The sequence below is a fragment of the Pan troglodytes genome, chromosome 21, assembly GCF_028858775.2.
Source record: "Pan troglodytes isolate AG18354 chromosome 21, NHGRI_mPanTro3-v2.0_pri, whole genome shotgun sequence".
Classification (NCBI taxonomy): Eukaryota; Metazoa; Chordata; class Mammalia; order Primates; family Hominidae; genus Pan; species Pan troglodytes.
Genome location: NC_072419.2, coordinates 68,631,916 through 68,646,134, shown reverse-complemented (window position 1 = coordinate 68,646,134; position 14,219 = coordinate 68,631,916). Strand labels below are relative to the sequence as shown.

General features: G+C 64.5%; 1 protein-coding gene across 4 annotated transcripts in view; it reads left to right on the top strand.

The window, feature by feature from the left end:
- LAMA5 (laminin subunit alpha 5) overlaps positions 1-14,219 on the top strand; it is a 61,928-nt gene that overhangs the window by 34,279 nt on the left and 13,430 nt on the right. For all 4 annotated transcript variants that reach the window (XR_008541248.2, XM_024352052.3, XM_024352051.3 and 1 more), the window contains exons 20-49: positions 9-114; positions 481-580; positions 760-916; positions 1,063-1,201; positions 1,431-1,573; positions 1,688-1,794; positions 1,926-2,079; positions 2,452-2,612; positions 2,689-2,797; positions 4,053-4,150; positions 4,238-4,439; positions 4,568-4,694; positions 5,260-5,399; positions 5,921-6,036; positions 6,119-6,330; positions 6,729-6,933; positions 7,164-7,308; positions 7,505-7,645; positions 7,768-7,941; positions 8,208-8,309; positions 8,414-8,497; positions 9,640-9,870; positions 10,647-10,760; positions 10,997-11,121; positions 11,345-11,425; positions 11,531-11,745; positions 12,448-12,548; positions 12,757-12,937; positions 13,039-13,188; positions 14,059-14,210. Coding sequence is in view for 3 of the 4 variants with exons in the window: in XM_024352052.3 (XP_024207820.2) it covers positions 9-114; positions 481-580; positions 760-916; positions 1,063-1,201; positions 1,431-1,573; positions 1,688-1,794; positions 1,926-2,079; positions 2,452-2,612; positions 2,689-2,797; positions 4,053-4,150; positions 4,238-4,439; positions 4,568-4,694; positions 5,260-5,399; positions 5,921-6,036; positions 6,119-6,330; positions 6,729-6,933; positions 7,164-7,308; positions 7,505-7,645; positions 7,768-7,941; positions 8,208-8,309; positions 8,414-8,497; positions 9,640-9,870; positions 10,647-10,760; positions 10,997-11,121; positions 11,345-11,425; positions 11,531-11,745; positions 12,448-12,548; positions 12,757-12,937; positions 13,039-13,188; positions 14,059-14,210 (4,272 nt within the window). In the remaining variant the exon portion in view is untranslated. The remainder of the gene's footprint in view (positions 1-8; positions 115-480; positions 581-759; positions 917-1,062; positions 1,202-1,430; positions 1,574-1,687; positions 1,795-1,925; positions 2,080-2,451; positions 2,613-2,688; positions 2,798-4,052; positions 4,151-4,237; positions 4,440-4,567; positions 4,695-5,259; positions 5,400-5,920; positions 6,037-6,118; positions 6,331-6,728; positions 6,934-7,163; positions 7,309-7,504; positions 7,646-7,767; positions 7,942-8,207; positions 8,310-8,413; positions 8,498-9,639; positions 9,871-10,646; positions 10,761-10,996; positions 11,122-11,344; positions 11,426-11,530; positions 11,746-12,447; positions 12,549-12,756; positions 12,938-13,038; positions 13,189-14,058; positions 14,211-14,219) is intronic.

The following is a 14,219-nucleotide window of genomic DNA, read 5'->3' as shown; positions in this document are numbered from 1 at the left end:
GCCCCCAGGGCACCGGCCAGTGCTTCTGCAAGCCCCACGTGTGCGGCCAGGCCTGCGCGTCCTGCAAGGATGGCTTCTTTGGACTGGATCAGGCTGACTATTTTGGCTGCCGCAGTGAGTGCCCACTCGCTCGTCCCAGACCACGGCCCTGCCTCCCCTTGGTTTATGCTGGGGAACCCAAGGCCCGGAAGGACAAGTGCAGCCTGGGCAGCATGAGGCCCGGGTGATGGATGGCTGCCCCTTGGTGCCAGCCTGTGCCAGGGTGCGGGAGAGGGGGTGCAGCTCCCACCCAGATGCGTGGCTTCCTCTCCCCTGTCCTACACCCGGGCAGACGGCACTAACAGATCCCAGCGCCCTCGCCCTCGCCCTGACTCTCCATCATCCAGAGAGCCCCAGGCAGGCTTCTCAGTCTGGCTGTGAGGGGCCCCTGAGGCTGGGTGGGGGCCAGGCAGCCTCTGACCTCCCACCTTCTCCCTGCAGGCTGCCGGTGTGACATTGGCGGTGCACTAGGCCAGAGCTGTGAACCGAGGACGGGCGTCTGCCGGTGCCGCCCCAACACCCAGGGCCCCACCTGCAGCGAGTGGGTACCCCTTCCCCACTGGGTGGTGGGGAGCGGGGCAGGCAGCTTGTCCTCCGGGCCTCTCCGTGTCCCTCACCATGGGCCCACGTGAGGCCTCACCCTCCCTGGAGATCTGGGGCCGCTGTGCAGGGCTAGGTAGGATGGCCAAGCTGCACCTGACCAGCCCCTGCTGTGGCCAGGCCTGCGAGGGACCACTACCTCCCAGACCTGCACCACCTGCGCCTGGAGCTGGAGGAGGCTGCCACACCTGAGGGTCACGCCGTGCGCTTTGGCTTCAACCCCCTCGAGTTCGAGAACTTCAGCTGGAGGGGCTACGCGCAGATGGCACCTGTCCAGGTGGGCGCTGTGCTCCCCCTCCCAGGCTCAGCCTAGAAGTGGAGCCAGGCGTGGCTGGCAGGGAGGGGTGGGCAGGCCCCTTGAAGGCCCGGGCCTCAGGCTGGCAGTGGTCAGGGAGAGTGACCCGACGCTCCATGCCCACCCAGCCCAGGATCGTGGCCAGGCTGAACCTGACCTCCCCCGACCTTTTCTGGCTCGTCTTCCGATACGTCAACCGGGGGGCCATGAGTGTGAGCGGGCGCGTCTCTGTGCGAGAGGAAGGCAGGTCGGCTGCCTGCGCCAACTGTGAGTGGGGTCCCTGGGCCACAGCCCCTGCCCCACCTTGCCCTACCCAGCCCCTGCCCCACCAGCCCAGCCCACCCCACTCCCAAGCCCCGCCACCTTCCTCTGGCTCATGTGGGTGGTAGGACCAGCCTATCTCCAACCCTGTAGGGGGTGCAGCCTGGGGTGGCCCCAAGGGCTGGGCTCAGGAGTCTCACCCCCCGCCCCCGCCCCCGCCCCCGCCCCCGCCCAGGCACAGCGCAGAGCCAGCCCGTGGCCTTCCCACCCAGCACGGAGCCTGCCTTCATCACCGTGCCCCAGAGGGGCTTCGGAGAGCCCTTTGTGCTGAACCCTGGCACCTGGGCCCTGCTTGTGGAGGCCGAAGGGGTGCTCCTGGTGAGGCAGGGGCCAGAGTGAGGGCTGAGGGCTGAGGGCTGGGGGCTGGGTCAGGGTCAGGGGGTGGGGCCCACCACTCTCAGCACCACCTCCACCTCCACCTCCACCCTGCAGGACTACGTGGTTCTGCTGCCTAGCACATACTACGAGGCGGCGCTCCTGCAGCTGCGGGTGACTGAGGCCTGCACATACCGTCCCTCTGCCCAGCAGTCTGGCGACAAGTGAGGGCAATGCGTGCGGTGGGACCGGGGTGGGGGCTTCCTGGACCCCCACTGTGCCTGGCTTCCCCCACTCAGCCTGTCTCTGGGGACCTGGGTGGACCTGGGGCTGACCACGGCCTGTGTCCCCCCAGCTGCCTCCTCTACACACACCTCCCCCTGGATGGCTTCCCCTCGGCCGCCGGGCTGGAGGCCCTGTGTCGCCAGGACAACAGCCTGCCCCGGCCCTGCCCCACGGAGCAGCTCAGCCCATCGCACCCGCCACTGATCACCTGCACGGGCAGTGATGTGCGTGTCCTGGGACCCCACGGAGCAATGGGTGTTGCAGGACCTTGGCCTGGGGGCTGGGGGTCCTGTGGCAGTGGCAGGTTATAGGAGCAGGGCACTGCCTCAGGCAATGGAGCCCAGCACCCAGGCAGGGCGCCCCTGCCTCCTGCCTCCTGCCTCCTGCATGTGTGACCTCAGTGCCTGTCTGTACGTAGGATTGGCTGTGGCCTCCACATACAGCTCAGCCCCCACCACTTGCCTGGAGCTGTCCGGGCCAGGGTGGGACTCGGCTGAGGGGCAGGCCCTGGGGTCAGGGAGGTGCTGGAGTGGGAGGGGAGGGAGGTGGGAAGGGCGAGGGGTGGCGGGCCTCTGGTCACCCTGCCTTCCCTGCAGGTGGATGTCCAGCTTCAAGTGGCAGTGCCGCAGCCAGGCCGCTACGCCCTAGTGGTGGAGTACGCCAATGAGGATGCCCGCCAGGAGGTGGGCGTGGCCGTGCACACCCCACAGCGGGCCCCCCAGCAGGGGCTGCTCTCCCTGCACCCCTGCCTGTACAGGTGAGTGGGAGCCGGTGGGGCTGGAGTAAGGGCACGCCTGGGGCTGCCCCACCTGCTGACCACCCTCCCCCCACAGCACCCTGTGCCGGGGCACTGCCCGGGATACCCAGGACCACCTGGCTGTCTTCCACCTGGACTCGGAGGCCAGCGTGAGGCTCACAGCCGAGCAGGCACGCTTCTTCCTGGTAAGGACCCCTCAGGTCCCCACTCCAAGGGGTCAGCTTCTTTCAGAAGATTTGAAACATGCATGAGAGGGGAGAGGACAGTTGGGGTCCCAGGTCCCCAAGGCGGCCACACTCGCTCATGCCCAGCATGTTTCTTCTGGAACCCCTCCTGCAAGCGTTTTGTGGATTCAGTCCCTTTTGACGTACCCCCGAGCTGTTCCATGTGCTCAGGAAAGCACCTGCAGTCACAGCTCCCTGGCCCCAGGGCAGCCACCTCCTGGCACAGACAGCGTTGGTTGCCTGTTCTGGAACTTTCTTTTCTTTTTCTTTTTTTTTTGAAATGGAGTCTCACTCTGTCGCCCAGGCTGGAGCGCAATGGCAAGATCTTGGCTCACTGCAACCTCCACCCCCTGGGTTCGAGCGATTCTCGTGCCTCAGTCTCCCAAGTACCTGAGACTATAGGCACTCACCACCACGCCTGGCTAATTTTTGTATTTTTAGGAGAGACAGGGTTTCACCATATTGGCCAGGCTATTCTCAAACTCCTGACCTCAGGTGATCCGCCCTCTTGGGCCTCTCAAAATGCTGGGATTACAGACAGGAGCCACCACACCTGGCCTGGAACTTTCTATAAGTGCCACACAACATGTTCTGTGCAGCCGCGTCTCCCAGCGTTGTGTCAGCGGATAAGTTGCCGTGTTCCGAGACACCAACCTCACATGGCCGCACAGAAAGGGAGCACCCATTTGCGGCTTGTGCCTGCTGAGTGCCTGCCTGGGTCAGGTCCTGGGAGAGCTGGGCCTGTCCCGGCCTGGTGGCACCAAGCAGCACTCGAGATAAGAGTGGGGGAACAGTGACGGATGGGAGGGCGAAGGGGAGGAAGAGGGCTATGGGAGGAGCCGCATAGGCCTGTGGGCCCAGGAACTGGCCAACACGCTGGTCTGCGGTTGGGGTTTGTGCAGCTGGAGGAGGAGCAAGGGTATCTTGGAAAGAGCAGGGCTCGGTCGGACGCCTGGGTTTGTAGTTTCCTGGGTCTGAGCTGTGTGACCGGTCCCCCCATCGTACCGCCTGCACCCCCCATCGTACCGCCTGCACCCCCCCATTGTACCACCTGCACCCCCCATCGTACCGCCTGCACCCCCATCGTACCGCCTGCACCCCCCATCGTACCGCCTGCACCCCCCATCGTACCGCCTGCACCCCCCCATCGTACCACCTGCAACCCCTATCCTCCCCGCACCACGGGCGTTGCAGCATCTCGTCCCTCTGCCTGCAGCACGGGGTCACTCTGGTACCCATTGAGGAGTTCAGCCCGGAGTTCGTGGAGCCCCGGGTCAGCTGCATCAGCAGCCATGGCGCCTTTGGCCCCAACAGGTAATGGCAGGTAATGGGGCTGGGAGGGGCGCGGCCGAGGGCCCGGCGGCAGGGCCGGCTCTGACTCACCCACTGTGCTCTCACCAGTGCCGCCTGTCTGCCCTCGCGCTTCCCAAAGCCGCCCCAGCCCATCATCCTCAGGGACTGCCAGGTGATCCCGCTGCCGCCCGGCCTCCCGCTGACCCACGCGCAGGATCTCACTCCAGCCACGTCCCCAGCTGGACCCCAACCTCGGCCCCCCACCGCTGTGGACCCTGATGCAGAGCCCACCCTGCTGCGTGAGCCCCAGGTGAGGGCCACAGTCTCTAGAGGGACGGGGGTGTCAGGGCAGGACTCCGGGCCCCAACCCAGGGCAGGTTGTCCAGGGGGCAGCAGGGGCTCATAGCTCAGCCTGCTCACTAGGGCCTATCCCTGCAGGCCACCGTGGTCTTCACCACCCATGTGCCCACGCTGGGCCGCTATGCCTTCCTGCTGCACGGCTACCAGCCAGCCCACCCCATCTTCCCCGTGGAAGTCCTCATCAACGCCGGCCGCGTGTGGCAGGGTGAGTGTCTGGTGTGGGGGGTGGAGAGGCTACCACACACGATGAGGCTGGAATGCTGGCGCCACAGCGTGGCCTGTGCTACCTGCTATGAGCGACAGGCAACATGACTCTGTCCTGCCATCAGTTCTCAAACTAGCTGCCCTTGCAGCCCGCAGCCCCTACCCGCCCACTCCCGTTTCCAGAAAAGCCTGGGTCTCCCCTCTGTCTCGTGCGTTGGGAAGCCCCGTTGTGCTCCATGGCACGTGGTGAATTGAGGGCTTGCCCCAGGATGCCGCTGGCAGCACATGTGGCCCTGTGTGTTTGTCTGGTTCCTGGCTCAGCCAAGCCTGGGGTCATGGAGTTGACCAGTACCTAGAGGTGTCCCGCATGACATCTGTAGGTCATGATGCGGCCAACCCCCGTGACATGAGGGGCCGGCCTTGCAGACCTCTTGGGCACGTCCCATGCCTGTGGCCGTTGGCCAGCGGGCATTCCTTGGCTGCCCCAACGCTGCCATCTTCAACCCTCTGGGTGTCTTGGGGGCGCTAGAGATGGGGGCCTGACCCTGCTTTTCTCCCCCTCCCAGGCCACGCCAACGCCAGCTTCTGTCCACATGGCTACGGCTGCCGCACCCTGGTGGTGTGTGAGGGCCAGGCCCTGCTGGACGTGACCCACAGCGAGCTCACTGTGACCGTGCGTGTGCCCGAGGGCCGGTGGCTCTGGCTGGTGAGTCCCAGCTGATGTCCTGCTCAGGGACCAGCTGTCCTTATACTTGTCATTACCACTGTGGTACACTTGGGCTCGGTCTGTCTCTTCTGGGCCTGCTGAGGCCTGGCCTTGTGCCCAGCAAAGCAGCTCCTGCCTTTGGGGACCTCCCGATCCACCTTGTGAGGCTCCAGAGGGGCCCTGGACCCTGCACCCTGCACCCTGCTGGTCAGGGTGGCCTTCCTGGAGGAGGTGGGGCCTCCAGGAAGGAGAGGGAGGAGGAAGGCGTGGCCAGCAGACAGAGATGTGGGAGACACCAGGAGGTCTCATCAATGCTGCTGCCTCCTCACGCCCCCGAAAGCTGCTGTTTGGCTTGGAGTGGCCTCCCCTGAGCAGCCAGGGCCCAGGGCTGGGCTGGGCTGGGCTGCTGCTGCTGCCAGGACTCTGAGCTGCCTGCAGGACCCTGGTCCCAGCCAGCCTCTGGGGGCCTCCCGGCTGCAGGCTCTGGGCCCGCGGGAGAGTGACCAGGCCTCACCCCCTAGGATTATGTACTCGTGGTCCCTGAGAACGTCTACAGCTTTGGCTACCTCCGGGAGGAGCCCCTGGATAAATCCTATGACTTCATCAGCCACTGCGCAGCCCAGGGCTACCACATCAGGTGGGCAGGGCTCTGGCAGGTCAGGGGTCCGGGGTGGGGGTCTGGGCCGGGAGCTGGCCTCACCACGTGCCCCTCCATGTAGCCCCAGCAGCTCATCCCTGTTCTGCCGAAACGCTGCTGCTTCCCTCTCCCTCTTCTATAACAACGGAGCCCGTCCATGTGGCTGCCACGAAGTAGGTGCTACAGGCCCCACGTGTGAGCCCTTCGGGGGCCAGTGTCCCTGCCATGCCCATGTCATTGGCCGTGACTGCTCCCGCTGTGCCACCGGATACTGGGGCTTCCCCAACTGCAGGCGTGAGTACCCCAGTCCTTGGGCGCCCAGTGGCAGGGAGTTGGTGCCAGAGCCCAAGGTGGACGGGTCGACCAGAAAGCAGGGTCAGGAGAATGTTCTAGAGCCTGGCAGGCCAGCATTGCTGCCCCATCTGCGGGCCTGGGCCCAGGACTCCAGCTTGCGGGCCATGCAGAAGGTTTCAGGGACCAGCAGGTGGTCCACAGTCTCTGACGATGACATTGATTCTGAGCAGCTGCCTCCATGTCAGGAGCTGTCCAAGGCTCAGCACCCGGGGCAGGGGTCCCTGTTCTTGTCTCCCCCGCCCCCGTCACACTGCCACATCCCCTAGGGCTGCATTCTGGGCCTCTGAGAGGGGCGGGACTGGGAAGAGGGGTCAGTAAACCCTGTACCCGCCCCACAGCCTGTGACTGCGGTGCCCGCCTCTGTGACGAGCTCACGGGCCAGTGCATCTGCCCGCCACGCACCATCCCGCCCGACTGCCTGCTGTGCCAGCCCCAGACCTTTGGCTGCCACCCCCTGGTCGGCTGTGAGGAGTGTAACTGCTCAGGGCCCGGCGTCCAGGAGCTCACAGACCCTACCTGTGACACAGACAGCGGCCAGTGCAAGTGAGAGCCCAGAGCGGCATCAGCGCGGCCCCTGGTGGCCTTAAGGACAGCATTTCCTCTAGCCAGAGGGTCCTGGCACCCACCCTGCTCCCATTTGTGCTCCCTGGGTGCAGCAGCGCCCTCTCCTCCACTTCTGGGAGGATGCTGCCTGGGTGGGGGGTGCCTACGAGGTCTCACTTTGGTGTGAGTGACCTGGAGTGGAGGGGGCTCAGCTCCTGCCCCTGCCGCAGGTGCAGACCCAACGTGACTGGGCGCCGCTGTGATACCTGCTCTCCGGGCTTCCATGGCTACCCCCGCTGCCGCCCCTGTGACTGTCACGAGGCAGGCACTGCGCCTGGCGTGTGTGACCCCCTCACAGGGCAGTGCTACTGTAAGGTGAGTGAGGGCTGGGCCCAGATCTGGCCTCTCCCTCCGGCCTCATCAGCTGAAAGTGTCCTTACGGGCCTTTCGGGGCAGCTGGGGCTTCCTAGAAGCTTTTGGGAGAGTCATCCCCATTGGCAAGTGGGTACCAGGAACCTGGGGTCAGGCACCTGGCACCTGCCGACCACTCTCACTGTCCTCTCATCCCTAGGAGAACGTGCAGGGCCCCAGATGTGACCAGTGCAGCCTTGGGACCTTCTCACTGGATGCTGCCAACCCCAAAGGTTGCACCCGCTGCTTCTGCTTTGGGGCCACGGAGCGCTGCCGGAGCTCGTCCTACACCCGCCAGGAGGTGCGCCTGCAGGACTGAGGGCATTGCCTTCTCGGGGAGGGCTTAGGTGGGACTGGATGCAAGATGGGGCCCTGTGATGTGTGGGCATCCACCCGTGTGCACCCACACGTGTGTGCCCACAGTTCGTGGATATGGAGGGCTGGGTGCTGCTGAGCACTGACCGGCAGGTGGTGCCCCACGAGCGGCAGCCAGGGACGGAGATGCTCCGTGCAGACCTGCGGCACGTGCCTGAGGCTGTGCCCGAGGCTTTCCCCGAGCTGTATTGGCAGGCCCCACCCTCCTACCTGGGGGACCGGGTAAGCAGGGCATCAGGTCTGGGGGAGGCACTTTGAGGATGGCCAGGATGCCTGAGAGGGTTGGGAGCCAGGAGTGGGGTCTGTCCAGGGAGGGGGAGCTCCATGAGGGTCCGTGAGGGTGCCCAGGCCCTGTCCCGGTAGGGAATGAGCACAAGTATCCAGGCCCAGTGCAGGGCTCTGTGCTGGGGGTGCCCAGACCACTGCTGACGGGCTCTGAGCCTGTGGCCAGAGTCTGGCCAGGTCACCTCTGTCTGTCCCGCCTCTAGGTGTCATCCTATGGTGGGACCCTCCGTTATGAACTGCACTCAGAGACCCAGCGGGGAGATGTCTTTGTCCCCATGGAGAGCAGGCCGGATGTGGTGCTGCAGGTGAGGGAGCTGAGATGATGTAGCAGGGTGGTTGGGTGGGCGTGACGCAGTGGCACCGTGGTCCAGGCCCGTGCCAACCCTCACCTCCCCATGTGCCTTCCCAGGGCAACCAGATGAGCATCACATTCCTGGAGCCGGCGTACCCCACGCCTGGCCACGTTCACCGTGGGCAGCTGCAGCTGGTGGAGGTGAGGGGAGCTGGCTTGGGCACCCAGGTCCCTCCTGGACCTCAGCTCATCTGGGAAGGCCGGAAGGGGTCCCAATGCTGCTGTGCCCATTCTCCGTGGTGGAAAACAGCCCAGGAGCAGAAGCGGGGTGGGGGCTGGGGAGGTCCCCACACCCGTTGTCAGACATCTTCTGCGCTGGTCACCCTGGGGGGTGTCATGCTGTCTTCCCACCTGCTTTGTGAGTCCCTGATCCCTGAGGGGTGAGCAGCTGCTCAGTAGCTGTTGGCTTCCTCCTCCATGCACTGCCTGTTAGCATCTTTTGCCCATTTCTCTTTGACTTGCAAATCTTTTTCCATTCTTTTAGAGTTCTTTGTTATTCTTGGTGCTTACCCTGTCAGACTTCAGAGTAACAACCGTCTTCTCCCCTCTCACAGCTCATCTGGTTTTTCTTTGTTTTTTTTTGTTTGTTTGTTTGTTTTTGAGACAGTCTCGCTCTGTCGCCCAGGCTGGGGTGCAGTGGTGCAATCTCGGCTTACTGCAGCCTCTGCCTCCCAGGATCAAGCGATTCTTCTGTCTCAGCTTCCCAAGTAGCTGGGACTATAGGCACCTGCCACCACACCCTGATAATTGTGTATTTTCAGTAGAGATGGGGTTTCGCCGTGTTGGCCAGGCTGGTCTCGAACTCCTGACTTCAGGTGATCCTCCCACCTCAGCCTCCCAAAGTGCTGGGATTACAGGCGTGAGCCACCACACCCAGCCTGAGCTGTCTTCTGATGAACGGCCTTATAGTTAATGTACTTGAATTTATCCTTTTTTCCTTGGCAGCAAGCGTTTTTGCATCTTGTTTAAGAAAGTATTTGTCACTACTTGATCAGAAAGGACCTGCCTATGTTTTCTTCTAGAAGCTTGGCTGTTCTCTTTGTGTATTTCAATTCTTAAGGCATCTGGAGCTGGTTTGATGTGTGGTGTGAGGCAGGGATCTAGGTGCTGGCTGGCCTTATGGGAGACTGGTTTTTCTACCTGTACCTCCTCCTTCCCCATGGTCTTTGTGCCCCTCCATCCCCTACAGGGTTGGGGGGGTCTGTTCTAGGCTCCCTGTTCTGTCCCATTGAGTGTGGCCCCATTGAGTGTGGCCCCACTGAGGTGCCATCCTGGACCCACAGGGGAACTTCCGGCATACGGAGACTCGCAACACTGTGTCCCGCGAGGAGCTCATGATGGTGCTGGCCAGCCTGGAGCAGCTGCAGATCCGTGCCCTCTTCTCACAGATCTCCTCGGCTGTCTCCCTGCACAGGGTGGCACTGGAGGTGGCCAGCCCAGCAGGCCAGGGGGCCCTGGCCAGCAATGTGGAGCTGTGCCTGTGCCCCGCCAGCTACCGGGGGGACTCATGCCAGGTGAGGTTAGGACAGCACCAGACTGCGAGGCGGCTCACCTGTGCACACCCTTCCCTCCAGCATCCTCCCTGTGTTCCCTTCCTTGCTGCCTCCACTTCCTGTCACCCTACTCACCTCTCTTCCTGCCCCTGCTTTTCGCAGGCTGCTGGCCAACTCATGGGCCTGCCTGTCCCCTGCTGCCTGTCTGCCTGCCCCTCGTCTGCCTGCCCCTCATCCGCCTGCCTGCCCCTCATCCGCCTGCCCCTCCATGCACACACCCTCCATACCCCTTTCCCACCTACCCCAGCCCCCACCACTAGGTCACCTGGACATCCCCCACTGACCATCCTGGCGTCTGCCTGTCATTCTGCCCATCCCTCGCCCACTGTGTGTCTGTCCAGCTGCTAATCTGCCCTGCTAATCTGTCTGTCTGCCGTAACTTTGCTCCTTCTGTATGAGGAGGTTTGTGGTTGAATACCTCCTAGAAGGAGTGGAAAGAGCAGGCCCTGGTCCACATGGAGGGGGTGGTCACCAGCCCCAAGGCCTGGTCATTCCCGAGACAGGACATCCGTGTGGCTTTGAGAGCTATGTTCTCAAACAGCAGCCAGGTGCTGGCCCACCTCCAGCCGGCTGAGGCCAGGAGTTCCTGACCAGCCTCTGACCCAGCGGTGACCATGCTCCACGGGTTCCCAGTGCCTCGTGCCTGCAGGATCCCTGAGGGTCTGACCTGTGAGCTTGCAGGGTGGGGCCCCTCGTCCTCTCAATCGCTGATGCCACCTGCCCCCGTACACCCTCAGGAATGTGCCCCCGGCTTCTATCGGGACGTCAAAGGTCTCTTCCTGGGCCGATGTGTCCCTTGTCAGTGCCATGGACACTCAGACCGCTGCCTCCCTGGCTCTGGCGTCTGTGTGGTGAGTAGGGGCTGGTGGGGCCAGGGGGGCAGCATTCACTGAAGGCACAGTCAAGCGTGCCAGGGAAGACCAGGGGCTGCACTTCCAGGTCAACTGAGGTCTGGGGAAGGGTGTTGCCCAGTGGGGGACCATCTGGCCTTGGGCACAGAGTCTGAGGCAGGGGTGGTGGGAGCTGCACAGACTCGGCAGTAGGATGTGGGTGTCCACCATAGCGCTGACTGTCCACTCTGCCCCAGGACTGCCAGCACAACACCGAAGGGGCCCACTGTGAGCGCTGCCAGGCTGGCTTCGTGAGCAGCAGGGAGGACCCCAGCGCCCCCTGTGTCAGCTGCCCCTGCCCCCTCTCAGTGCCTTCCAACAAGTAAGCCAGCCTCCTCCCGGGACGAGGCCCTGATGGTGCCAGGCTCCCTTCACCCAGCAGCGGGGTGGGTTCCCACTGCCCTCTGCAGAGGCCTGGACAGCTGGAGGTGTCCGTGAGGTCTGGGCCCCCGACGCCTGGCGTGTGTTCCAGCCAGAGCACAGTGTGCTCGCCCGGGCCCGGGCACTGCCAGGGGCCTAGTGACTGACGCTGCTGGTCTTTGCAGCTTCGCCGAGGGCTGTGTCCTGCGAGGCGGCCGCACCCAGTGCCTCTGCAAACCTGGTTATGCAGGTGCCTCCTGCGAGCGGTGAGCTGGGGCCAGGGCAGTGGGGCAGGGCCTGAGTGCTGACCCCAGGATATGCGAGGGTGGGCGCCACGGGCCACTGATGGCCCCTCCCCACCCTGCTCCCAGGTGTGCGCCCGGATTCTTCGGGAACCCACTGGTGCTGGGCAGCTCCTGCCAGCCATGCGACTGCAGCGGCAACGGTGACCCCAACTTGCTCTTCAGCGACTGCGACCCCCTGACGGGCGCCTGCCGTGGCTGCCTGCGCCACACCACTGGGCCCCGCTGCGAGATCTGTGCCCCCGGCTTCTACGGCAACGCCCTGCTGCCCGGCAACTGCACCCGTAGGCGTCGGGCTGGGAGGGATGCACCCTGGGGAGGGTTGCGCGGGGAGGAGGGAGGCCTGCTGGGCATACCCCATAAGTAGGCTGTGTGCCTGATGCTGGGGCCCAGCCGGGACAAGTCGGAGCCAGCCTTCTGGGTTCATGGTCAACCCTTTCTCCCCCACTATGATCCGGTCCTCCCGCCCCAGCGATCAGGCCCTCCCGCCCCAGCGATCAGGCCCCTTCACCATCAGGCCTTCCCCCGACCATCACACCCTTTCTCCCTACCACAATCAGACCCTCCCCATACCAGGATCACATCCCCCCTCCCCTACCCATGATCAGGCCTTACCCCTCTATGATCAGGCCCCCACCTTCACCATCAGACCCTCCCCCCAACCCATGACCAGCGTCCCCCCCACCTCACGATCACATCCCCTCTCCCCCCACAATCAGTCCCCTCTCATGGTTAGACACCACCACCAATGCCCCACCACTGGCAGCGGACACCAGCCGTCAGAGCAGGGCAGGCCATGGCAGGGAGTCTGCAGGTCCCTCGGGCCCAGGGGAGGCAGCTGGGGAGTGGGGCCAGGCTGGGACAGGAGTGGGTAGCCGGGTGGTCCGGGCGGCCTGGAGGCAGTGAAGTGAGGGCTTAGGAGGGTGCCTAGGGGCTCCCTGGGGGGTGAGAGGGCCCAGGGCTGCAGTCACGGACCTCTTCTCCAGGGTGCGACTGTGACCCATGTGGGACAGAGGCCTGCGACCCCCACAGCGGGCACTGCCTGTGCAAGGCGGGTGTGACTGGGCGGCGCTGTGACCGCTGTCAGGTAGGGCTGTGGGGTAAGCAGGGCTGGGTGGGTGGGGCCTAGGGACTAGAGTTGGGGCCTGGGGAGAATCTGATAGGTGGAGCTGAGGGGCAGTGTTTGATGGGCAGAGCCTCGGGGTGGGGCCAGATGGGCAGGACCCCTGGCTTCCAGGTTGGTCTGGGACAGTCTTGAGGGCTGGGCAGGGCAGTGACCACAGCCTGTGCCACAGGAGGGACATTTTGGTTTTGATGGCTGCGGGGGCTGCCGCCCGTGTGCTTGTGGACCGGCCGCCGAGGGCTCCGAGTGCCACCCCCAGAGCGGACAGTGCCACTGCCGACCAGGGACCATGGGACCCCAGTGCCGCGAGTGTGCCCCTGGCTACTGGGGGCTCCCTGAGCAGGGCTGCAGGCGTGAGTGCTGGCCGGTCACAGGAGGGCGGATGGGGACTTCTGAGTGGGGTATGCTCCAAGGTCCCAGGCCAGCCATGCTCACCCAAGCCCCCCCACCACAGGCTGCCACTGCCCTGGGGGCCGCTGTGACCCTCACACGGGCCGCTGCAACTGCCCCCCGGGGCTCAGCGGGGAGCGCTGCGACACCTGCAGCCAGCAGCATCAGGTGCCTGTTCCAGGCGGGCCTGTGGGCCACAGCATCCACTGTGAAGGTGCGTTCTCAACACCCGACTTCCCCACACCCGATGGAGTAGGAATCCAAGTCCCACACAGCCTGGTGACCCTAGTGTTAACTTCGACCTCCCAGAGTGGTCCCAGCTGCCTTCCATTTCCCAAGAGACCCATGCCTGTCCAACTCCAACCACGCTGAGGAGCGCTGCAGCTCCAATGCTGGCTGCACCCCTCTACTGTCCCTAGCCTTCCTGTGTGCCCTGGCCCCACCCCATCTGCTGGCCCTGCCCCCCGCACTGACCCCATCCCTCTGCTGGCCCTTCCTCCCCCACTGACCCCACCCCTCCACTGGCCCCACCCCTCTGCTGGCCCTGCCTCCCCCACTGACCCCACCCCTCCTCCACTGGCCCTACCCGTCCTCTGAACCCACCCCTCCACTGACCCCACCCCCACTGGCCCCACCTCTTCCACTGGCTGCACCTCCTCCACTGGCCCCCTCTTCCTCCACTGGCCCCACCCCTCCACAGGCCCCACCTCCTCCACTGGCCCCCTCTTCCTCCACTGGCCCTCTCTTCCTCCACTGGCCCCCTCTTCCTCCACTGGTGCCACCCTTTCACTGACCCTGCCTCCACTGGCCCCGCCCCTTCACTGGCCCCACCTCCGGCCCCAACCCCTTGTGCTGGCCCTACCTTCTCCCTGGGTGACCCCATGCCCTTCACTCCCATCTGACTCCTACCTGACCCTATGACTCTGCCAGAACTCTGGGACGTCCCCACAGGTCCTGTGTCCCTAAGCTGACCTCATGACCTCTGGCTGAGCCCTCCCCACCCTAATGACCCCAGGGCCCCAGCTGATCATTCTCCCCTGGCCTGACCCCATAACACTGACCTGTGACCCCACATCGCCTGCAGTGTGTGACCACTGTGTGGTCTTGCTCCTGGATGACCTGGAACAGGCCGGCGCCCTCCTCCCCGCCATTCGCGAGCAACTGCGTGGCATCAATGCCAGCTCCATGGCCTGGGCCCGTCTGCACAGGCTGAACGCCTCCATCGCTGACCTGCAGGTACTGAGC